Source organism: Chelonia mydas, chromosome 6 (assembly GCF_015237465.2).
Source record: "Chelonia mydas isolate rCheMyd1 chromosome 6, rCheMyd1.pri.v2, whole genome shotgun sequence".
In the NCBI taxonomy this organism is placed as follows: Eukaryota; Metazoa; Chordata; order Testudines; family Cheloniidae; genus Chelonia; species Chelonia mydas.
The window spans coordinates 94,149,516-94,174,279 of record NC_051246.2 but is presented as its reverse complement, the minus strand read 5'-3'; the positions used below and the strand labels follow the sequence as shown (position 1 = coordinate 94,174,279).

General features: G+C 45.5%; 1 protein-coding gene across 29 annotated transcripts in view; it reads right to left on the bottom strand.

Moving 5' to 3' along the window:
• The window catches only part of NRXN3 (neurexin 3), a 1,375,103-nt gene that overhangs the window by 696,703 nt on the left and 653,636 nt on the right, over positions 1-24,764 (bottom strand). For all 29 annotated transcript variants that reach the window (XR_006291425.1, XR_006291426.1, XR_006291424.1 and 26 more), the window contains one exon: positions 10,407-10,526. Coding sequence is in view for 22 of the 29 variants with exons in the window: in XM_043548139.1 (XP_043404074.1) it covers positions 10,407-10,526 (120 nt within the window). In the remaining 7 variants the exon portion in view is untranslated. The remainder of the gene's footprint in view (positions 1-10,406; positions 10,527-24,764) is intronic.

The window sequence follows — 24,764 nt, the reverse complement described above, 5'->3', positions numbered from 1 at the left end:
TGGGCCAAAAGAAATCTGATGAGGTTCAACAAGGACAAGTGCAGAGTCCTGCACTTAGGACGGAAGAATCCAATGCACCGCTACAGACTAGGGATCGAATGGCTAGGCAGCAGTTCTGCAGAAAAGGACCTAGGGGTTACAGTGGACGAGAACCTGGATATGAGTCAACAGTGTGCCCTTGTTGCCAAGAAGGCCAATGGCATTTTGGGATGTATTAGTAGGGGCATTGCCAGCAGATCAAGGGACGTGATCGTTCCCCTCTATTCGACAGTGGAGAGGCCTCATCTGGAGTACTGTGTCCAGTTTTGGGCCCCACACTACAAGAAGGATGTGGAAAAATTGGAGAGAGTCCAGCGGAGGGCAACAAAAATGATTAGGGGAATGGAACACATGAGTTATGAGGAGAGGCTGAGGGAACCAGGGACGTTTAGTCTACGGAAGAGAAGAATGAGGGGGGATTTGATAGCTGCTTTCAACTACCTGAAAGGTGGTTCCAAAGAGGATGGATCTAGACTATTCTCAGTGGTAGCAGATGACAGGACGAGGAGTAATGGTCTCAAGTTGCAGTGGGGGAGATCTAGGTTGGATATTAGGAAAAACTTTTTCACTAGGAGGGTGGTGAAACACTGGAATGCGTTACCTAGGGAGGTGGTAGAATCTCCTTCCTTGAAAGTTTTTAAGGTCAGGCTTGACAAAGCCCTGGATGGGATGATTTAATTGGCGTTGGTCCCGCTTTGAGCAGGGGGTTGGACTAGATGACCTCCTGAGGTCCCTTCCAACCCTGGTATTCTATGATTCTATGATTCATTCACTGCCTTAGGTCTCAGCTTTTCACCCCGGAAGCTCCAATACTGCAGCACACCTAATCCCAGCTAGTTATGGGACAGCGCTGCAGGTACACACTTGTCAAAGTACTACATATGTCTCATGACCTTCAATGTTATACAGCTCATCTTCAATGCAGGGCATCAGAGGGGCTCACAAGGATTCACACCTAAAAGCTGGCAGGTGATCTGTAATGAACTGATGGCTCAGTTAGTTACAGGGTCGGCTCCTTCACATACCCATGAACAAAGCTGTGTTTCTATTAACAGTTCTCTGCTGCAGACAGCTATTTTCAGTCATTTCATTATTTCATTCTTACCTTATTGCAGATGAGCTGAAACGACAAAGAAGGGATCTCTCTTTTCAGTGTTTGGTCCATGGGGAAGTTCTCCGTGCTGTAGAGAATCCTTACATGGGTTCTTACATGGAAGTCCCTTTCTCCATTCCCAATTTCTCTCAAGGCACAGCTGTCTCTAAGCAGTGAAACACCTCCAGACACTCAAATCCATCCAAAAGCCCTCCCCCCCCACCACAGCCAACTTCACAGGTACCCACACAGTCAACCTCAATCTGCCCCTTGGGGATCATTAGTATGATAACTGTAATTAAGATTTTGTGTCTAATTCCCAGTGTTCCACAGCTGAGCCTATTATACCAGCTCCTGGGTAACAAGCCTGTAATGTTACAGATATGTCTCCATGTACAGCTAAACTCCACTGGAGATCAATAGGCAGCCATCTTCCAATGACAGGCAATAATTAGCGCATTAGGCAGCTTGGATAATGAACAAGAATCTCCTCCAGGACCTTTCATTTCCTTCTGCCTTAGGTTTTTCCTGTCAAGAACTTTCATCATAAAAAAGGGGAGAAAAAACAGACTAGATCATTCTCTCTTTTACAGAGACCTGGACTAACTTATGGGCTCAAGGTCTATCCCAAAAAGGACAAAATTCTAGCACAGACTGTCTGTGCATGCTGGCATTCCTATGGCTGCTGGGCACAATGTTGGACCCTGCAAATACTTTCATGGAATAGATTGTCCAAATTAGGACTGTGTTTTCAAAGGCGATCTTCAGTCTAGTGTACAGACACTGAACTTCACAAAAATCTGATAAAAGTCTCAATCAGATTCAGAGAGATTTTGATCTCAGTCATACTGTTATAAATCCAAAGTAACTCTACTCAAATCAGTGGCATTACTCTGTGTTTATACCGGTGCAACTATGAACAGAATCTGGTCTGTAAAAGCTAGAGATGGAACAGACCTATTTAGATCCACATCTATCCATCCCCACTGTTAGGAGTGCTAGTGATGATAATGTAGTATTCAGGCCTGTATATTTGCCTGAGATAGAATTTTGGGTCTTGTTTGCCCATTTGCCTTTGATATTTTTATATTCTTACTAACATGTGTGAACAAAGAACAAAGACAATGTGTGTTACATCTGCCTACAAGCAGATGGGGTGAAAAGAGATGAGAGAAAGAGCTAAAGTGTTGCTGGGTAGAGTGGGAGTTTAATATATGAGTGCACACTTGAAGGACAGTCCTGCCTCAACTCCTCTCCCAAGAGAGGGTCAAGCAACCAGTCGGGAGGGGCGAGGAGGATGGGGGAGGTATAAGAAACACTAAAAGCCAAAGAAATGTCTAGCCCTGACCAAAGCACAACCTCACTCCTTACCCCTCCCAGGGGATTCAAAAGAGGTAGTACTGAAACCCCCAGACCCAGGACCCTCCAAAACAGAACGTCACCATAACTTGTAAGGGATGGGACCAACGGCTGTGCACTACAGGTATAATTATCCCTGCTAAGGAAGGGGAAACTGGGACAGTGAGAAAAAAGGCTCTACCAACATGTAGAGCTATGGACGTGCTTGCCTGATTAACCCCAATAAACATCGCGTTGCCTGCACTTCGGACTGCTGGCCTTTTGCTTTCTGTCTGCGTGACAAGAACCAGGGGAAGGGTGAAGAGAAAGCCTTTACCACCCACCTGCTAGTGCAGGGTTGCTCTTTACAGGCTATTTTCCAGTCTTGTTCAGCAGCTGGAGTAAGAGCTGGATGCAGAAGATTAACTTCATGTATCTTTCCGTCACCTCCCCGGCTCCAGAGTTCAGACTTTCCAGTTCCACTCATGTGACGTCCCAGCAGGCTTTATACTGGTGGCATCATAGCCAACAGAAAACCCTGCTAAAGCATTGAGCCAAACAATTTTAGGTGGGAATCTGCACAAAGTGACTTCCAAAGGATTCAACTCAGCAGAGTGTAACTTAAGAGAACGGTTTGGTCTTTGCCTAAGGATCCATCAACATCCATTTGCCCTAAATTTCCAAGATTACCACCACACCAGTCTATTGAGAAGAGATTCAGATAAAGGCTCTCAGGGAGGAGGAAGTTGGTGAGTGGGGAGAATATTATGGTGTTTCCCTTGAGTTTTAAACCGGCTATTGCTGATTCTGTATCCCAGAACCAGAAAGCCGGACAAACGCGAGTCATTAAAAGGCAAAAAAGCTGGTGGGTTTAAAGTCTAAAGTAAATCCATTGAAAGCCCCTTTTAAACTTTCATACACTGAAGGCTGTAAAGGCCTTCAGTATTGTATTCTACAGTTAGTGGAGTTTGTCTTTGCAGATCACCATCAATAGATGTGGGCAGTTTGGGGTGCAGAGCTCACCAATTTTGTGGCGACATCAACTTGTGGCAATGCCTGGTCATAGCAGCACCTCTCAGAACAAACATGGATAGGCCACCAGTGAATTCTACCATCTCTGAGTCCAGCCTTTACGCTTCATAGTGGGGATGAAACTTCTATGACCAAACTATCCCCAACGAGAGAGAAAGCTGCAAGATGTCAACATGACCTGCAGAAAATGTCACACAGCAAAACAGTGCCCATGACGGGTGCCAAGCTATAGAGAGGCTTCTCAAGACTGGTTTAAACGATTGGCATACACACAGAACGAAGTCAGGAAGAGAGAAAAGTAACTTCTAGTGCATCTTGTTTAAAGGTTGCTACTGAAGCTGCTGTTACTGCCACCTGTATAAAGCCTCTTCCTTTCCATCCCATCAAACTCTGTTGCATCACTGGACCATAGCTTATGTGGTGACAGCAGCCAGGTGTGCACAGATACCAGTGACTGATTGTGGCTCTTCTATCAAACGCTCCCTGTGCCAAGCTGCTGATGCAGTAGTAATTAGATTACCCACTCGAATGCTAAAGAGCTAGCTGCATTTGGGGGAGCAGGAAAGAGTAAGTTTGCCAGGCTCTCTGTTGGAAAGAAGGAAATTGTTTTCGGTCTGAGCACCTGAGGGAGAAGTTCAAAGATGCGGGAAAGGACATTCCAGGGACAGCTGCCCCCAAATTCCCTGCTTAACACAAATCTCACCCAAAACATTTAGGTCCGAATTCACCACAGTGTTAACATGGCTAACCCTCAGGGATGACTCCAGATGGGTGCATGGGTAGTACGCCAACTGGACTCACTTTCAAACAAGCTCTTGACCTGAATCCCAGAGAGACACTTTTCAGGTGCAATTTCAGGGTGAACTTGCTCTCCTGCTTACAGAAAGGCAACAAAACCTTCTTAACCACTTGAGTGCTGGAACAAATACACATTATTTATGATACTGCAACAGAGAGGTGAACGGCACTTTACTAAGTATGAAAGGCAGATCTCTGTCCTGAAGATAGTACAGTCCCAGACGTAACACAGCAAGTGATGGCAAACAGTTAAACACAGGAGGAAGAACAAAGGTCATGACCAATAATGATCACGTGATTTATACTGCATGCTGAGTACATGGCCACATTTATATCTCCTTCTGCCTGCTTCTTATTATTTTGGAAGGCTGAGGTCATTAAGGCACGGGGGCAGAGAACAGCATCAGAAGGCCGACCGACAGCAGAGAAGAATTGGAAGGAGGAGAGTGAGGACACTTGATTGACTGGACCAGGCAGGAAGTTCTGGTTATAGCAGGTGATGTAAAAAGGCACTGAGGAGAGAGGGGACGAAAGAGATGAAGGAAGGAGCAAGGTGAGAGGAGTGGAGGAGAGGGTAGGATGCCTGCTCTGCTCTAATAAGGCCTAATTCATGCGAGTTGAGTCAGAGGTAGCTTTTGCTTCATGTAGGGTGGACTTTGCTGCAGAGTATTATCTGCAGGCTGGGGGAGAGGGGGAGAGTGTTAGCTTTTATTTAAACAGCTAATCAGTTTAGCCACACACAACTAATGAAGCACGTGCAGATTTATTTCCGACATACCAGCAGCCTCTCAGTGCTTACTGCTCTCAGTATCAATAAGTAATAAGCTGGCCACATTACAAATGAATGGGTGATAATTAAACATGGGCAATAAAAGGGCTTCTGCAAATAAATCAGGCTGAACCAATGGAGGTGAAGTTACAACGAGGTTACCAAGCCTGGACACCAGGTAATTGGCCCAACTGGCAATAACAATCACTGAGAAGGGGGGGAAGTGCTCACCTCTGAGTCACAGGTTTTAATCCAACTGCAAAAATAGCTATGGATGCTCAGTGGCACAGATGAAATGAGCTTGGAGGGGAAAGGATCTCAGTCACGTTCTCGGAGGCAGGTGAGCATTTCATAAAAAGCCCTCATCATTACTGCGTTAACTGTCCTCTTTGCTGGGAGTCTCAGCAGAGAATGTTACAGGAAGCTAATCTCCATTTCATTGCTGAAGGTCAGGGTTGTACCACATTCTTTGGGCAGGATGAGTGAAGTTTGTCCTGTCACTGCTCGTTGTACACCTAGTCTATAGGCCTTCAGACTACGGAGCTGTCAATCTAGCACCTATCAACAGTGCTAAATTCACATAGGGTAAAAAACAGAAAAAGGCAAAGTGCAGAGGAAGATGGGAGGGCCTGCTCCACGTCCCTGACACCAGGCTGCAATGTTCATAGTTGGCCTACTCCTACTTCCCTGTTATTAGGCCCATCACATTCTGACCTTTATTCAAAAGTTTTGTTCTGAGATTTATTCAGAAACTGCTAATTTTGGCACTGACATTTTTAACTGAGCTGAAGGACAAGAGAGCTCCACTAACATGAACCAGCCCCCCGTCAAATAAAGAGCTGGCGTTCAGGAGGGCTTGATCATGACAAAGTCATTACTATATGAATGAGTCACATGCATGGAGGAAGTAACCCTGCCTCCCTCTCTCCTCTCCCCCACCCCACACATACTAATGGGATTCACCAGATCAAAGAAGCAGTGCAGGGGTTATAAATCACATGGAAAGGGTCCTTTGATGAAAAATGCTGCCAGTTACCATGAAAAGAACAGTGCCATATTACCACTTCCCCAGGCAACAGAACGAGCCACATCTCACCTACCAGCACCAACGTTCGAGTGAGAAGATCGCTCTGTTTGTATCAATGCACACTCTGGAAGTGTGAGAGAAGATATACAAAGAATGGACAAACATGGACTGCTTCTTTTTCCTGCAGACTGAATGGAAAACTTGTTTTAACAGCTTGGATCAATATTACAACCTATAATTTTAAAAATAAATAAATTAAACCAGAGATCTGCTCGATAGCCAGCAGAAAGACTTAACCACCACTCCACCAGACAGTTGTTTGGAAAGGTGCTTTACACTCTCCTGTTTGCTCTAGCCACGCTGATAGCTATCGATCGATCTGTTACAGACAATGAGCCTCTATTAATACACACCTGAATCAGCCTGGTGACGACTCCTGAAAACATTTTCCATCTACGTGAGACACAGAGTAACTAGCAGCTCTCTGTGAGATGTAGTTTCATCCCACCCAGCTGCATTCCCTTTAGCTGGATCTGTGAAGCCCAGCTTTATATGACTTCACTATAGAGGACGATTTGATGGTCTGACTACAGGGATATGGGGCACATCGTAGTTCCATGACCAAGATTACAGACAACAATTTTTGCAGATGGTACATCTCAAGTTACTGGGAGCCCGGAATTAATACATTAAGGTCCAGTGTTAAAGTAAAGACCTAGGCTATGTTTACCCTACAACTTATGTTGGCACAACTTATTCAGGGGTGTGAATAAACCACTCTCATGTGACATAAATTACACCAACCTAAGCACTGCTGTGGACAGTGCTATGTCGATGGGAGAGCTTCTCCTGCCGACATAGCTACTGCCTCTTGTGGAAGTGGTTTTAGTATGCCAATGGGAGAGCTCTCTCCTGTCACCACAACAGTTGTATGTTTAGGCAAGCCCTTTTTGTCTAGCTAGGCTGGGGGACTCCACAGATCTGAGTTATCCGATTACACTGACATTGTGTCCTAATTTGGAAAATCAGTACCTCAGCAGCACATGAAAAAGTCTTGCATTTGGATGCTCAATGTAACATTTAGGCATGTCAGTGCCTGATTAATAGCCATAAGTGCCAACTGTAGCATCCTAATGCTGGATTCCTACACCTTATTAAGATGCCCACATTTGAAAGTTGGGTTGCAAGTCAAAAAGACTGGTCCAATTGACCAGAATTGTTCCATCATTAACTAGTAGCCGTCCCAGGTGGGAGCAGAATTGAACCTACATTTCCAGAACTTTAGACATTGCTTTGACTCCCACACACTCTCACTGTTTGCATTTTTAGTACAGATCAGTATCCAAGGCAGACTTCAATAATGCCTTAGAAACCAGGAAAACAGTAGCACTAGATCATGACTGATTACACATTTTTACAGCCCATACTCTAAAATTATTCAATGTTTTCTAACCAGCTTGTACACTATATAATTAATCTTTTTTTTTTCATTTACATCCAAAGTGGGAAGTGCAATAGCAGCAGAGAGTCCATTCCAGAGAGGTACAGAAAGTCCTAGTTGTGGGATAGAATTAGACTAATTGCTCCAAATGAGGATTACTCTCTCACCAAGCCTTCTTGAGTATTGGTCAACACAGAAGACTCCTTCAGTCTGCAAGGTTTATGCTAGCAAGTTACAATTCACACCTACTGGTTACTGGGGACTAGATAAAGCAGCTACTGAGAGATTCATTTAAATGGACTAGCTGCGCCATTTATCCATCCCACAGCGTTACTGAAATGTGCTGCACTGAATCTAGCCCAGTGCAATCATCCCAGCGAGGACATGTGTGCTATTTATCGAAATGGGATGAGAAAGTAGCTCATCTGGGCCAAATTTTGCTTTCATATACACTGGCGTAAATCTGTAATAACTCCACTGATTAGTCTTCAATATAAAATGGGTACTGCAGCCATGCACTTACACCAGTGCAAGAGTAGAAATTGACCCTAATGTATTTATTTAATGAGCATCTCCCAAAATTACAGAAACAGATGTGTTTAAAAAAAACTTCTTGAGCCAGCAGTTCCTAACAGATTCCTAAATGGCAACTAAGGCTACAGCTTGTGTAGAGGAAGGCTATTTTCTCCTGCCAGCCACCCCACTAAATCCAGTTCACATGACACATAATTCACTCTCACATTACAATACTAGCACTTCTGTTTGCATCAGACACAGGTGTAATAAGAAACATGTTGAACAGACATGGAACAAGAGCCAACTGCAGCGACTCTTGCTTTGTAGCAGAAGTGAGGTGATCAGTGACAGGAAAAGGCATCTCAAGCCTCAATGCTTGGCAGAGATTATTAACATAACAAGATGGCACACGTACCTTGTGCAGATCCCAGCTGGACTCTTGCTGCCTTAGAGCAGTCATTGTGACTTACCTTCCCAGCTCTTTTTCAGATACACATCCTCCCGCGAGCATTTCCGATTCACTGGCAAGGGCACACACAAGCATCCGCTGGCATTTGGAAGCTGGTCAGCGCATCTGAGTCACCATCACTCAGATCAAACTACTCTCTGTCTGCCCTGCATGGCTTTCCAGCTGCCAGATTCAAAGCGGCAAGGAATGCCCAATTACAGACTCAGGAACCTGGCTTGTTGACACTTCAGAGCCTGCCTGAATTCATTAGCAACAATGTAACAATGGTAGGGCAACACTCTGGAGCCGGGAAGCCCATTAGGAACAAGGAAGAACACAGCATCAATAATCCCTTTAGAGCTCTCCAAGGCACTCACTTAAATGCTGCTTAACAGATTCCAAGGTAGGGTTTCCTCTATGCTACTAGCCTTATAACATGATCTGCTTAGCAAATTGAAGTTGAACGACAGAGCAGTGCTCAAAAGTGGGGAACTAGCAACCAGATGTGACAAACAGGGAGCTACACTGGTCATTTTATGAAAGAGTGGAGAACTATGGAAAGAGAGGTCAGTATGGCAAGGAGATAGTGATGGTGTCTGCTATGCAGCCCGAGCTCAGAGCTTACCTGCCCATTGGCCCAGACAATCCTGTGAATCTCCTTTCAAACAGAACACTGGTAGACACCCAGGGCCAAAAATTGCTCTCATTGATTTATGGAAGGCCAAGCTTCACAGCCCGTGGGGGGAGGGGAGGGGGTTGTACTTTTGAGGATACTCTCTTTGGGGAGAATTTCAGTCCCACAGGTTTGGTCAGACAGTTCCAGTGGGCAAGGGTAGAAATGTTACTCATACCTGGTGGGACTAGTTATACTTAATCAGCCATCCCTTTAAACTCTAATAAAAAAACATACTGTAAATGTGCATATTTAAATCACCATCATGATTCAGTACTGATCCAGAGTACTCAAGCGCACAGCGCTGTACTAGCTGCAGTATTCACTCAAAATGAATGAGCACTACAGTAAATTCAGCACAATACTGTATGTATTGTAGTACTGGCCCATAATGCCGTACTTACTCCTGTGTTCTGGACCATTACAGTAAAACACTGTATTTCGTAAAATAAAGGAAATTGGAAGTGATGGTCCTGAACCCAGCTGCTTCATTTAGGTGTCAGCAAAAGCTATTGAAGGAGGGGAAATTATCTACACACAGTTCACAATTTTTTCAACTTCATTATTAATCAGAGGCTTTAGGGCAAATCTGATGAGGGGAGAACACTCAATGTCTTGGAACAAGGCAGTTCAACATTTGAAGGAATTCAACTACATTGCTCTTCCGCATTTAATCTCCCATCCCAATTTTAAACCAAGCACTTCAGTAATCAGAGCCCAAATCTCCATATTTACAGAAAGCCAGCACTTCAAGAATCCTTGTTATTCTTAAGAGTGGAGTGATGTTCAGTGGTTTCATTTGGGGGGTACGACTTTGTCATAGGGATTGAGATGAAAACAAACCCAAAACAAGACTCTGACCACAAAACTATATGAACCAAAACGTGCCAAGTTTTGTGCAAGTCTAATTATTACCCAGCATGTGTAATTATGCCTGGTTTCTGCAAACCCAGACATTCAGTGGTCATTGTCATTAGATCCCTTTGTAAAAATGAAAACAGGAAGTGCACATTCAGCAAGGATTACATTAAAACTAGATCAAAGAGAAAAGAATCTACTGGATCTTGCTTCAAGGAATCCAGCCTTTTAAGTTTCTTTCTATGAAGCAGATGATTTGGCTTTGCTATTGGGAAAGCTGTGTTCTGGAAGTACCCACTCTAATTGTTTTCTATGCCCCCGCAACACACACCCAACTCCCTACTAAGTCCCAGACAGGAAAAGCTGGCACTCACGGTCATTGCACTGGCTCCCAGAGTATGAAGTCATGGAACAGTCGCAGGTAAAACCTTCCCATTGCTGATTACAGATGCCCTGATTTGCACAGGAATCTTCTTGGCAGGTGGTGCTCGGTCCTGGAAATGGGACATGGAGGAAAGCATGAGACAAAGCCAGGAAGAATGGTTAATTGGTAGCTCTGCTTCATCATCCTCATCATGCAGTATTGAAAAAAGTAACCCAAACACTTTTTCCATTCTTGGACATGCAACAGAAATTCAGGGTAAACAGAACACACAGAGAACTGCACGCTCAGCAACAAACAGCAACCGGTGACACACCACAGAAAGGAGGAGTGAAACAACAACATATTCCCTCCTATGCAGGCTCAGCGGAAATGCTTAGTCTGGCGAGTGTTCAGCCAATGAGGAGGAGAGCCATCATGTTTATCCTGGTCTTTTCTCTCTCTGACTCATTGACAGTGGCACTTCATTTGAAGCAAGGGTAGCCCATTGGGCAGGTTGGTCTGAAGGCTGCCCTTCCTCTCTGTTACAAAGATGCAGGCTGTAGGGAGCACTAGGCCAGCAGCCAATGCTTCAGCTTGGTCCAAGCGACCTGGCCATTTAGATCAAGATGAAACTTTGCAACCTGGAACCTGCACTCTCACCAGGCTGCTCCTTTGTATTAAAGGTGAGAGTTACTGCACGCTGTCCCATTTTAGAAAATTATGTAGGGCCATCAGGGAACCTGCCATTAAGACCTTCAAATGGGCAGAAAATGGGCAACTCTGGTTGAACGGTTTAACTCTTCAGCATGAAGAGTTTTCAGCTCTCCCTTTTGGACTGCATTTGCCAACCAAAAACATGCTTTCATTGCTGGACTGTTTTGGGGGACAGTCTAATATTGCAATCCTGCTCAGAGACACTCTGCTAGTGTGACACACACACATAAGGCAAGCAAAGAGTGGTTACCAGGAAAAAGGACTTCAGCTCCTACTGGTCTAACCAGGAGGAGGCGGCTGCGTTTCTGATCACTTGACGAAACTGCTCATTCACAGTAATGATCAGACATATGCGAACACATGTAAACACATACACAGTCTCTCTCTCTTGGAACAATGAATAGGTGGCTCTATATAATTCTTATCCTGTAGTATTCTGGAAAAGAAAAAAGGGGTGAAGGTGGACAGATGATGAACTAGCCAGGCTGCCCAAGGTCCAACTAGTCATCACTGGGCTAACCTTGAGAACCATGGAACAACAACTAAATAAGACAGCTGTCCTTCTCTAGCACCTTCCATTGCAAAGTGTTTTAGAAACAGCAGTTAAGTTGGTCTCACAGCCCCCCAGTGGGCTAGGTCAGTATCATCTCCTCCGTTTTGCTCCATAGGATAATGGAAGTGCAGAGAGATTGAGGCCAGTATTTTCAAATATATTGGCCTAGAGTTAGGTACCTAAATCCCTATTGAGAGACCTCAATCACTTTCAATGGATCCTATGTCTGTTCAGCACCTCTGAAATGCAGAGCACTTATTTAGGTGCCTAAATATGATTTATGGTGATTAGCTTCAGCCTCCTCCTTCCCCATTCCCCCAAAATGGAAAAATGTGACCCCAGTGATTTCCCCTGTACCACACCCCAAATAAGTGGCCTAGGCAGGAATAGAACTTTGGAATCCTGAGTCTCGGTCCCTGCTCTAACCACAACATCTTGCTCCCTACCATGAAAATAGAATGGATCCATTTGACTTTGAGTGATCGTTGAATCTCTGGGCTTTATATGCTTGCCTTCCACCCCAGGAATCCCTCTCTCTCAGCCTCTCCTAATCACTTCACATCTCAGCTGTCACAGGCAGAGGGATCCCGTCTTGCTTCTTTTACAGCAGCTGTGCTCTCCCTGAATGGACTGGGTTCACTGGGCAAATTTAAAAGTCAAGCTTTCTGACTGAGTGCCTGGGACAAACCTGAGGCCTTTCTGGCTGCCCCTCTAGCAGGCGACCCACTTTAGACTTGCCTGTTGGTGAAGTGCCAGTAGCTGCCTACTGTTCTGACAGAGCAATGTGAACAGCAGCATGTCGGGAGTATAACTAGCTATTAGAGCAGCAGAAAAATGTTGAGTTTGTGTCACAATCCAAACTGCTCTGCAAAAAAGCCTCAGGAAAATATGAAGGCAGTTCGGTTGCAAACATCTCCGTGTCTGGCAAAGTGCCCAAGTGAATTCAGCCATGGAATGGGGGTAACAACAACAGGAAAATGGGGCACTCCAGGTTTGGAAGAAAGGGGTTTCTCTCTCTCTCTCTCTCTCTCTCTCACATGCAGCTAGGTGCGCGTGTGTGTGTGTTTTTACCTACACCTGCATAAATCCTGGTGCATGCAAATGGAGTTCTTCCAGATTTTCAGCAATGTAGACGGAGAACAAAATTTGACCATGTGTACATGTGTGAGTGTTCAGAGAGAGTGCGTGCGTGAACAACACGCACACACACACACTCACTCTCTCTCACACACACACACACACACATTTATATAGTTACACAGAGAGAGACATAAGTGGGCTGCACAGGAGATCTGATGCCCACTTCAGACTTACCCTGACCCACACAGAGGAGGGGATGTTAGTTTAACAACCTGAAATAGATCCTCGGCTGTCATTCTTGCCTAAGATTTTCTGAGTAAGCAAAGGAGGAGGTGAAGGGGTGGGGTGTCAAAGGGAGCTACCTTTCCTCTGTACTGCAGGACACTGAAAAGCACCCACACCCCATCCCTAGCCTAACCCCAAACCCTGTTGTCTGTGAAATACTGGTGCTCTTGGAGCAATTTACAGACAAGTTAAGAAATCCTGTTAATATTCCCACAACACCAATGATGCACCCATCTAGCACAGCTTTACCTAGCAGCTAACTATTTCTAATTAGCCTCTCTTTGTCATTTCTCTCTCCACTTTCCATACTATCCCAAGAAACTTTACTTATTTCAGGTAAATGGATTTGGCAGCAAAGATCATTCAGTGGGGACAACATCTGTTGGGATGCTTCAGAGAGGAGGGACAAGAAAGCTCCCTGGGAAGAGGCTGGGTCAGCAGTATCAGTAATGACTTGGGAATCTGAGCCATGAAAGAATAGTAAATATGGCAGGCGACCAGCTTGGCTTAATGGTGAAATCCTAGCGGATCTTAAACATAAAAAAGAAGCTTACAAGAAGTGGAAGGTTGGACATATGACCAGGGAAGAGTATAAAAATATTGCTCGGGCATGTAGGAAAGATATCAGGAGGGCCAAATCGCACCTGGAGCTGCAGCTAGCAAGAGATGTCAAGAGTAACAAGAAGGGTTTCTTCAGGTATGTTGGCAACAAGAAGAAAGCCAAGGAAAGTGTGGGCCCCTTACTGAATGAGGGAGGCAACCTAGTGACAGAGGATGTGGAAAAAGCTAATGTACTCAATGCTTTTTTTGCCTCTGTTTTCACTAACAAGGTCAGCTCCCAGACTGCTGCGCTGGGCATCACAAAATGGGGAAGAGATGGCCAGCCCTCTGTAGAGATAGAGGTGGTTAGGGACTATTTAGAAAAGCTGGACGTGCACAAGTCCATGGGGCCGGACGAATTGCATCCGAGAGTGCTGAAGGAATTGGCGGCTGTGATTGCAGAGCCCTTGGCCATTATCTTTGAAAACTCGTGGCGAACGGGGGAAGTCCCGGATGACTGGAAAAAGGCTAATGTAGTGCCCATCTTTAAAAAAGGGAAGAAGGAGGATCCTGGGAACTACAGGCCAGTCAGCCTCACCTCAGTCCCTGGAAAAATCATGGAGCAGGTCCTCAAAGAATCAATCCTGAAGCACTTAGAGGAGAGGAAAGTGATCAGGAACAGTCAGCATGGATTCACCAAGGGAAGGTCATGCCTGACTAATCTAATCGCCTTTTATGATGAGATTACTGGTTCTGTGGATGAAGGGAAAGCAGTGGATGTATTGTTTCTTGACTTTAGCAAAGCTTTTGACACGGTCTCCCACAGCATTCTTGTCAGCAAGTTAAGGAAGTATGGGCTGGATGAATGCACTATAAGGTGGGTAGAAAGCTGGCTAGATTGTCGGGCTCAACGGGTAGTGATCAATGGCTCCATGTCTAGTTGGCAGCCGGTGTCAAGTGGAGTGCCCCAGGGGTCGGTCCTGGGGCCGGTTTTGTTCAATATCTTCATAAATGATCTGGAGGATGGTGTGGATTGCACTCTCAGCAAATTTGCGGATGATACTAAACTGGGAGGAGTGGTAGATACGCTGGAGGGGAGGGATAGGATACAGAAGGACCTAGACAAATTGGAGGATTGGGCCAAAAGAAATCTGATGAGGTTCAATAAGGATAAGTGCAGGGTCCTGCACTTAGGACGGAAGAACCCAATGCACAGCTACAGACTAGGGACCGAATGGCTAGGCAGCAGTTCTGCGGAAAAGGACCTAGGGGTGACAGTGGACGAGAAGCTGGATATGAGTCAGCAGTGTGCCCTTGTTGCCAAGAAGGCCAATGGCATTTTGGGATGTATAAGTAGGGGCATAGCGAGCAGATCGAGGGATGTGATCGTTCCCCTCTATTCGACACTGGTGAGGCCTCATCTGGAGTACTGTGTCCAGTTTTGGGCCCCACACTACAAGAAGGATGTGGATAAATTGGAAAGAGTCCAGCGAAGGGCAACAAAAATGATTAGGGGTCTAGAGCACATGACTTATGAGGAGAGGCTGAGGGAGCTGGGATTGTTTAGTCTGCAGAAGAGAAGAATGAGGGGGGATTTGATAGCTGCTTTCAACTACCTGAAAGGGGGTTCCAAAGAGGATGGCTCTAGACTGTTCTCAATGGTAGCAGATGACAGAACGAGGAGTAATGGTCTCAAGTTGCAATGGGGGAGGTTTAGATTGGATATTAGGAAAAACTTTTTCACTAAGAGGGTGGTGAAACACTGGAATGCGTTACCTAGGGAGGTGGTAGAATCTCCTTCCTTAGAGGTTTTTAAGGTCAGGCTTGACAAAGCCCTGGCTGGGATGATTTAACTGGGACTTGGTCCTGCTTTGAGCAGGGGGTTGGACTAGATGACCTTCTGGGGTCCCTTCCAACCCTGATATTCTATGATTCTATGATTCTATGACCTTCCTGGTACCAAAAATAGGCAGTCACTAGTCAGTGGGGGCACAGGGAGAGCTGAAGGACATAATAACATGGTCTCCTAACTGCATTTTACAGGGAATAACCATGACATGGGTGTTATGTAATGCAGATCGAGCCTTAAAAGTAGCGAGGAAAAAATAAAATAGCCCATGACGATAGTCTGAGGAGGAATTTTAAAATCCTCACGACACTTCACAGAAAAAGCCTGAAAATCTGCTGGATTTAAAGTAATTTGTGACGGCACAGCACCGATCTAGGGTATTATAGCTTGCCTCACTCCTTAGTACTATGGGACATTTACGTGGCAACAAAAGCCTTTTGTCTGAGAGTTCATTTGCTCCTGCTGCTTACAGTCCTTGTCTGGTATCATAATCCTCTGTTTGTGACATCAGAACTTCGTCCAGAGCAACTAACAGGGTACCCACGGGGGGTTAGTACTAGGAAGGAAAGCAACAGGAGCACATGAGGGATTATAAACCCCAAAATCCTGTTTTCAGGCACTTGCCTTTCAGTGATAATGGATGAGGATGGGTGGCAGAGATACAGAATTTATGTAATGACAGGTTTCAGAGTAGCAGCCATGTTAATCTGTATCTGCAAAAAGAACAGGAGTACTTGTGGCACCTTAGAGACTAACAAATTTATTTGAGCATAAGCTTTTGTGGGCTACATGCGCATCCGATGAAGTGGGCTGTAGCCCACGAAAGCTTATGCTCAAATAAATTTGTTAGTCTCTAAGGTGCCACAAGTACTCCTGTTCTTTTTGCAGAATTTATGTGTACAGAGCAGCAGAACTGGTTATAAATAACATGTTGCCAAAGATCTCCACATGGTGTCAGAAGCTCCATTTTTAATGTAATTTCTTTGGAGATATTTACAGCATCTAATAAGTACAGTTAAAATAAAGCTTTAGATCTAGTCTAGAAGCCCTACAAATAATTGCATCTCTCAGATGTAGAGAGAGACAAGAGGACCAACTTCTGTTGGTGACAGAGACAAGCTTTCGCACACAGAGCTCTTCTTCAAGTCTGGGAAGGGAACTCCCAGATTCACACAGAAATGCAAGTTGGAACTGATTGTTTAGCATAAGTAGATAACATATATTGTAAGGGACCATTCAAAGTAGGGTGGCCCGTTAACATCTCTGCAGTCATAGCATAAAAAGAGGGACCTAGTGGGTTACAGATTGTTGTAATAAGCCATGAATGCAGTGTCTCTATACAGTCCATGATTTTTAGTATCTACCAGAGTAATGAATTTAAGCTCCCTGGTTTGTCTTTTGAAAGTGTTGTGCAAGTTTCCTTTGAGGATGAGGACAGATAGGTCAGATATGAAGTGATTGTTCTGTGAAAAGTGTTCACCCAAAGGTGAAACAGTGTTTTTGATCATTTTCCTGCATGAGTTCATTCAAGAACATAGTGATTCTCTGGTTTCACCCACATAATTGTTATTGGGGCATTTAGTGCACTGGATGAGGTACACTACATGTTGTGAGAGGCATGTGTAGGATCCATGGAACTTGAAAGGTGTATTGTGGGGGGTGTTGATCATTGTAGCAACGTGGATATATATCTGCAGGTTTTGCATCTGCTGTTCTGGAAGGGTCTACTATTGTTTTGAGTTGCTGTGTCCTGATCTGTGGGGAGCTTGCTTCTGATGATGAGCTTGGAGAGGCTGGGAGGTTGTTTGAAGGCCAAATGTGGGGGTTCTGGAAAGATTTTTTTTAAAGGACTGGATCTCCATCGAGTATGGGTTGTAATTGTTTGATGATACTCTGTATGGGTTCCAGTGTGGGGTGGTAGATGACAACTAGGGTTGTGAGGTCAGAGGGGGTTTTATTTCTGTATTGAAGCAGATTCTCTCCATGTACCGGGGAGGAGGGCTTTGCATGATGCAATCTACTTCTCTGGTGTAGCATCCTTGTTTGGTGAAGGTGGTTTTAAGCGTGTTAAGGTGTATATCCTGGACTTTCTCCTCAAAGCATATTCTGGGGTATCTGAACGCCTAACTGTAGAGAACAGATTTCTTGGTGTGTTTGGGGTGGCAACTGGATCTACGAAGGTAGGTGAGATGATCTGTGGGTTTCTTGTACATGGTTGTCTGTAGGGTTCCATTGCTGAAGGTGACTGTAGTGTCCAGGGAGCTGATGCTAGTGTGGGAGTGTTCCAGAGAGAGTTGAATGGAGATGAACTGGGGGTGGTTGAAGTTGTGGTGGAAACACACACTGGATTTAGGGCTTATTACAACACACTCTAACCCACTAACCCCCTCTTTTTAGCCTATAATTGCAGAGGTGTTAACAGGCCACTCTACTTTGCATGGTCCCTTACAATAGGTGCTACCTAGTTATGCTAAACCATCTGTTCCACTTTACATTTCTGTGTGACTGTGGGAGTTCCTTTCCCAGAACTGAAGATGAGCTCTGTGTGGCTCAAAACCTTGTCTCTCTCACCAGCAGCAGTTGGTCCATCTCTCACGTGTATGAAAGTTTATACATTCTAATTGGTAAGCTGTGTGTTCGCTCTTATTTTTTCTCTGAGTTTACATGCACCTTGGCCATCTTTGCCATCTTCCTCTTGGGAATATTTATACTGATATTTTAGGCTGGATTCTCTGGCCTTCTGAGCCCACTTAGCACTGTGTAAGGGGTGCAAAGTGAACTTAAAATAGTCAGAGATGGACCATGGAGAATTTCTCCTGGGTAGGGAAACTGTTCAAACAGCAGAAATGTGAAAGATGCAGCATGTCCTGTTCCAGTTACTCCCTACCCTGGGCATGGTCTAAGAGGACAGAGGGGCATGCTGGGGATGTGGCATGGCAGAGAAGAGTGCTGCTACAGTGGATCCTCTTCTGGGGTAAGGTCCATGAAGAGTCCCTCAACCACTCTCTTGCAGCTCTAATTTACTAAGTGGCTCAGGCTCAGGGAGCTGCAACTGGCTCCCTGACAGTCCTCCCTTCTCACAGTTGAGAATTCAGGCTTTTATTTCTCATCGGGGCTATTTGGACTGATGTATGTTTTTTGTTGTCATCTTTTTTCCACCCTCTTATAATAGAAGAGAGTCACCGTCCGGTTGTACAAGCCCAGCACTCCTGGCCAAATTCCGCTTTGGATAATTGCTTTCTGCCTCCTTACATTTCTCCTGAAATTTCAATGATTTTTCCCCGCCCCTCCATCCCAATCTAAAGTGTTTACTGGTGTTTCTGTGTGCTGTTAAACCTACCATGTTCCATCCCAGACATAGGTGAATTTCACTAGCAAGTGAAGCAATTCCTGCTGTGTCATTTCGCTTTGGGATGAAAGGCAATGAAAGGTGTTTATTATTCTTATGAGTCACCTAAGAAATTCAGTTTCTTTAAATGACGGTTGCAGGATCATAAAGCTCTTTGTGCTTTGGTCATACCTGGCACTGACAGTGAAGCTATATAAATTATTCCTGATCCTGCATGTCACACCTCCCTCCCTCCCTAAAAATCCAGTCACATCAGTGTAGGTGTGCTATTTTTGACTATGTTGTTTCCTTTGAATTGACGGGGTAAAACACAATCTGGATGCCAAGATGACTTAGAAGGATGGCCGTTTTCACCCATTTCTCCAAATGCACTGATGTTCAGATCTTGTTCCCTTGAACCTTCATCAGGTTGGGAAAGGATGGGGAAGTTACCCATGTAAGAAGCCCCTCCCCGCCCCACTTGATGGGTGCTTCATGCCCAAAAAAACCCCAAAAACCTGTAACTGGACTGGAAGCAAAAGCAAGTCCATCTTGCTAGTGCCATGAGGAGCGAAACTGAAACGGTCTCCATCCCCCAGTGCTTATTAAAAGAAAGAAACTGTTACTAACCTGTTCCGTAACTGTTGTGCAACACATCTTGAAAACATGTCCACTCCATTTCAGGTGAATGTGTGCCAGTGCACTGTTGTCAGAGACTTTTCCCTCAGAGGTACCCATCGGGGTGGTGCATGCATCCTCTGCTGCCCTATGCTACTGCATGGTGGTATAAAAGGCGGAGAAGCCCCTGACCCCCTTCAGTTCCTTCTTACCAGAGACACATTGATATCGAGGGGAAGGACAGTGGGTTGTCGAATGCACATCTCAAAGTACAAACAGTTACAGAACAGGCTGGTAATCATTTCCTCTTTTTCAAGTGATTGCACATGCCCATTCCACTTCAGGTGACTCATAAGCAGTCCCATCTGGGGGCGGGATCAGAGTCTACCTGAATAAGGACTGGAGAACCACACATCTGAATCTGGCCTCATCTCTAGATGCTGAGAGATGGCATACTGTGAGGCACAGGTATGCACTGCAGACCACTTTACTGCTTTACAAATGTGTAGGACAAGCACTTCAGCTAGGAAGGCTGCAGAAGCTGCATGTGATCTCATTGAATGTGCTAGTACTCTGCTGGATGGAACTACATTGGCCAAGTCATAACACAAGCATATACAGGAGGATATCCAAGATGAGATCCTTTGAAAAGAGACTGGGAGACCTTTCATCCTGTCTGCAACTGGCACAAACAATTATGAGGACCATCTAAATTGTATGAGCCTGTCCAAGTAGAATGCAAACACTCTCCTGACATCCACAGTATAGAGTATCTCCTCATCTTTAGAAGTATGAGTCTTCAGGAGGAAAGGATGTAGGTATATTACCTGAGTGATATGAAAGTGAGAAACCACCTTTGTAAGAAACTCTGGATATGGATGCAGATAAACCTGGTCTTTGTAGAAGACCACATATGGAGGAACAGATATTACAACATGCAATTCACCTACTCACCTGGCAGCGGTGATTGCCACCAAAAAGGCTTCCTTCAGGGAGAGATGTAACAAAGAACAGGTAGCTAGAGATTCAAAGGAAGGACCCATTAGTTTTGAGAACACCAAGTTCAAGTCCAAAGAGGAAACAGGATCCTCTATCTGAGGGTACAACTTTTCAAGACCCTTCATAAACCTTATTGACACAATGTTGGAAAAAAACAGAACAATCATCAACTTTGAGTGCGGAAAGCCAAAATAGCTGCTAGATGAATCTTGATGGAACTAGTGGCCAGACCTTGTTGTTTTAAGAAAAAGAGATAGTCCAGAGTATGATGTAGTGGAGACTGGACCAGAGAAACCCTCTTCTGCTGGAACCAGAGGGAGAATCTCTTCCAGTTAGCCAGGTAACTATTCCTAGTGGATGGTTTTCTACTAGTTAAATAGTACACCTGAAACTCCCTTTGAACAAACCTCTTCCTGGGAGATTAGACATGGAGCATCCAGGAGGGCCTGAAGGTTGTGGTGGAGGACGCGATCATGATCCTGAGAGATCTGGTGGGAAAGTCAGTGGAGCTTTGACCTAGAGGGAGAACAGAATTGATGCATGACCTGAGCATAGTCTTATCTGATTTTCAACAATACTCTTGGTATGAGTGGGACTTAAGGAAACTAGTACATGAGCATGTTTGTCCAGGGCAACAGGAAAGCATCCGTGAGGGAAACCAGGCTGTGATCTTGTTGAGAACAAAACAAGTCCTGATGACCTTCATTGCAAAGAGGTCTACCGGGGAGTCCCCCTCAGCCGGAAAATCAACTGGGTAGATGGAAAGACCACTTGTTGTGACTGGTAAATAATCTGCTGGTCTGCCAGATTTCTCTTCACACCCAGAAGGTGAGACGCTTTGAGACTGACTGAATTGGCAATGCACAAGTCCCACAGTCTGATTGCCTCTTGGCACAGCAGCGTCGACTGGGCCCTTGTTTGCTGGTTCATATAGAACACAGCTGTTATATTGTCTCTAAATATATGTGGGCTTCCTCCTTTGATATGGGGAAAGAAGACTTGACAATGGCCCTCAGTTCTCTGGCATTTATATGCAGAGTTAAATCCTGTGTAAACCACAAAGCTTGTGTCTGCAGGGAACCCAGATGAGCCCCCCCAACCTAGGGCAGAAGCCTTTAACTAGGGTTAAAACTGGCTGAGGAGGAGCAAATGGCACCCCCCCACACACACACATCTGAATGGTTTGTCCACCAGTCTAGAGAGGCCAGGATTTGAGTGGGCACTTGCACCATGTCTAGAGGGTGACAAATGGGTGAGCAAATTGAAGCCACCCATCCCAGCAGTTTCCTGAGATGGAATCTGACATGCTGGACTACATGAGGGCATATGCCCCAGAAACCTGAGGCAATTTCACACTGTCAAGGTGGGATAAGCCTTCTGGTCTAAAAACAATGGCCAGCATCATCTGGAATCTTAACTGGAGGGGAAGGCCTCGGCTTCTGTAGAGTCCAAGACAGTGCCAACGAACTCTATTTTTTGTACTAGAGACAGGACTGACTTTTCTGCATTGATGAGCAAGCCCAGCATATTAAAAGTGGATTGGATGACAGTCATGGTGAACAGCCCCCGAGTCTTGGACCAGCCTGTCACCAACCAGTTGTCCGGATAGGGAAACACTTGAATTCCTGATTCTCTGAGGAACGCTGCCATCACTGCCATACACTCTGTGAACACATGTGGGGCTGTGGACAAGCCAAATGGTAGGACTTCAAATTGGTAGTGGCATTGGTTGACCACAAATCTTAGGAATTTTCTGTGGCTCTGTTGTATGAGCACATGGAAATATGCTACTTTTAAGTAGAGGGCAACATACCAGTCACCAGGATCCAGGGAGGAGATAATGGAAGCCACCATGACCATGCAAAACTTTATTTTTTTCAGATGTTCGTCGTCGAGCTGTCACAGGTCCAGTATGGGTCTGAGGCCTCCTTTTCCTTTTGGGATCAGGAATTAGCAGGAATAAAACGGCTTCCCTTTGAGTAAGTGCAGAACCTCCTCTATAGCTCCCAACGGGAGGAGAGATTGCAGCTCCCAAAGAAGAACTTCCTTGTCAGAGTGGTCCTTGAAAAGGTATAAGGAGGGGGGTTGGCAAACAGGGATAGAAATGAACTGGCGAGTCTGTGGTGATTCGAGAGCAAGCACGTAAGTAGTGGGATAGCTGGTTGATAAACAGAGGGGTAGGCAAGGCTGGCACTGTGAAAGCTGGTGTGCTATCCTCGACAAACATTAAAAAGTTTGCTTAGAACTCCTGTCAGGAGGAACTAGGAGCAGCTACAGAAGAAGAATGGGGAGGTCTTCTCCTATAACCTCTGCTGTTTTTTCTCCCTAGGTCCTGGTGGCAAAGCATAAATGCAGGATAGCGGTGTGGCTGCTGAGGACAAACTCCTTTTTCTTTGGGACAGGTGTATAAATGCCCAGAGATCTGAGCAATGCCCTGGAGTACTTCAGATTATGCAGCCTGTTTGTCGGGTCAGAAAAGCATGATGATGCCTCAGAAGGCAGGTCTGGTATGGTCTATTGGATCTTTTGAGGGAGACCTGATGGCTGGAGGTGTGAACATCCATGTATCCAACTCTGCCTGAAATGAGGGTCTAGCCGCTAATTTACTCTCCTCTGCTAAACCAAGAAATTCTTGTCTTGCATTCTCTGGTGATCAGTCTCTACATTTTAATGTACTGAGACAGAGGTTAAAGTCATAGTGCCCCAGCACTACTGATTAGCAGTCCTGCAAGCCATCGAACAGAACTTCCAGCCAAACAGGTCGAGTTTTCTAGCATCCTTCAATTTTGAGGTAGATTCTTGTTGCCTCTGGTGCTCTCTCTCATTGGTGACTGAGACCACCAGCGACCCCAGAAGGGGCTGGGTGCACAGGTGCTCGAGCCCTTGGGAGGGTACATAATATTTGCGATCTGCTCACTTTGATGGTGCGGGGGGGAGGGAAGGGAAGATGAAGTCTGCCACAGAACTTTGGTGGGCTCCATGATAGCTTCATTCATTGGAAGCGCCACTTGAGAATATCCTGCCGTGGCTAAAACGTCAACCAGGCTGTAGGATGACTCATGAACTTCTTCCACCTGGATATTGAAAAACCTTTTTAAAAGGTCCTGATGAGCTCTATAATCATCAGGTGGGAGTGAGGAACCCTCCGAAACCACTGCCGTGTCAGGCAATGAAGATGACGAAGCCAAAGTTGACGGAGATGGAACCTCCTCTGGTCCACCCCAGGGGAGATTCACCTGAGCAACATCCTACTGCTCAGTAACAAGCCCAGTACAGGGCATCATCTGCTGGTGTACTTAACAGGATGGTTTTTCAGGCCTACTTAATGCAGCAGAGGGCTGGGTGTGGAGAGGACCTGGATTTAGACTAGAATCCTGGCCAGGGTGGTCCCTGCTGGGCAAGCCCTCAGAGAGGAACAGCAAGGCAGGTGACATAGCTGCGAGATGTATGAACCAACATCCAGGTCCTAAGATGATCAGCTTCTTCTGACCAATGGGTGGGCTGATCCTGTCAGTGCCAGTGATTGGTGTCTGGAGCTCTGGGACAACAGTACCAGACACATCATCACTGGCTTCCCACTCGGATTGCTGTATTGTAGTGGCTGGCAGAGTTTGACCTGCAGTCATCAGTATCGGGTGAGAGTACTCCTATACCATTGGTGACACTAGTACTGAGAGGCTCAACAAGTCCCTCGCTGCAGCTTAAGCCTCCAGAGTTGACAGGACCGGGCTAGCCTCTGGCTGGTGGGTCAATGCAGACTGCACTGATGAGCTCGATGGTGCTGGCGCCGTAGTCGACAATCCCTTCTGAGCAGATGACTGCCTTGTGGAGCGCCTCGGCTTTGAATGCCCTCTTTCATTGTCCACGTGCCTGCCAGGCTTCACTGACCTCGGAGCCAATTTGCAATGTTTCTTCTTCAGCTCTAGGGAAGGCAACTAGTGCTGGCATTCAGCCAACATAGGCAGCACGCTGATCACTGAAGCTGAAGCGCTTGGCAGCTGTTGTGAGCGGGAAGGCTCTGATGGTAGGCACAGAGCTGTCTCCATCAGGAGCAATTTAAGTCTGGCTGCCTTGTCTTTCTTCATTCTAGGGTTAAAATCCCTGCAAATCTGATACTGATCCTTGATATACGACTCCCTGAGACACTTCAGGCAACCGGAGAGGGGGTCACTCACTGACATCGGTTTCTTGCAGGAGTGGCAGGGCTTGAATCCCAGTGACTAAGGCATGCACCAGTAACGGTATCCAGAACAGGAACCACAGCATCAAAAAAACCACTTGAAAGAACATTTATAACTATCACTAACACACCATCAACTACTAAGCTAGTACCAATAAGTACAAACTCTATACAAATAGAAGGAAAAAACTTGCAATGAAAAGATAAGATGCTCCACCCACA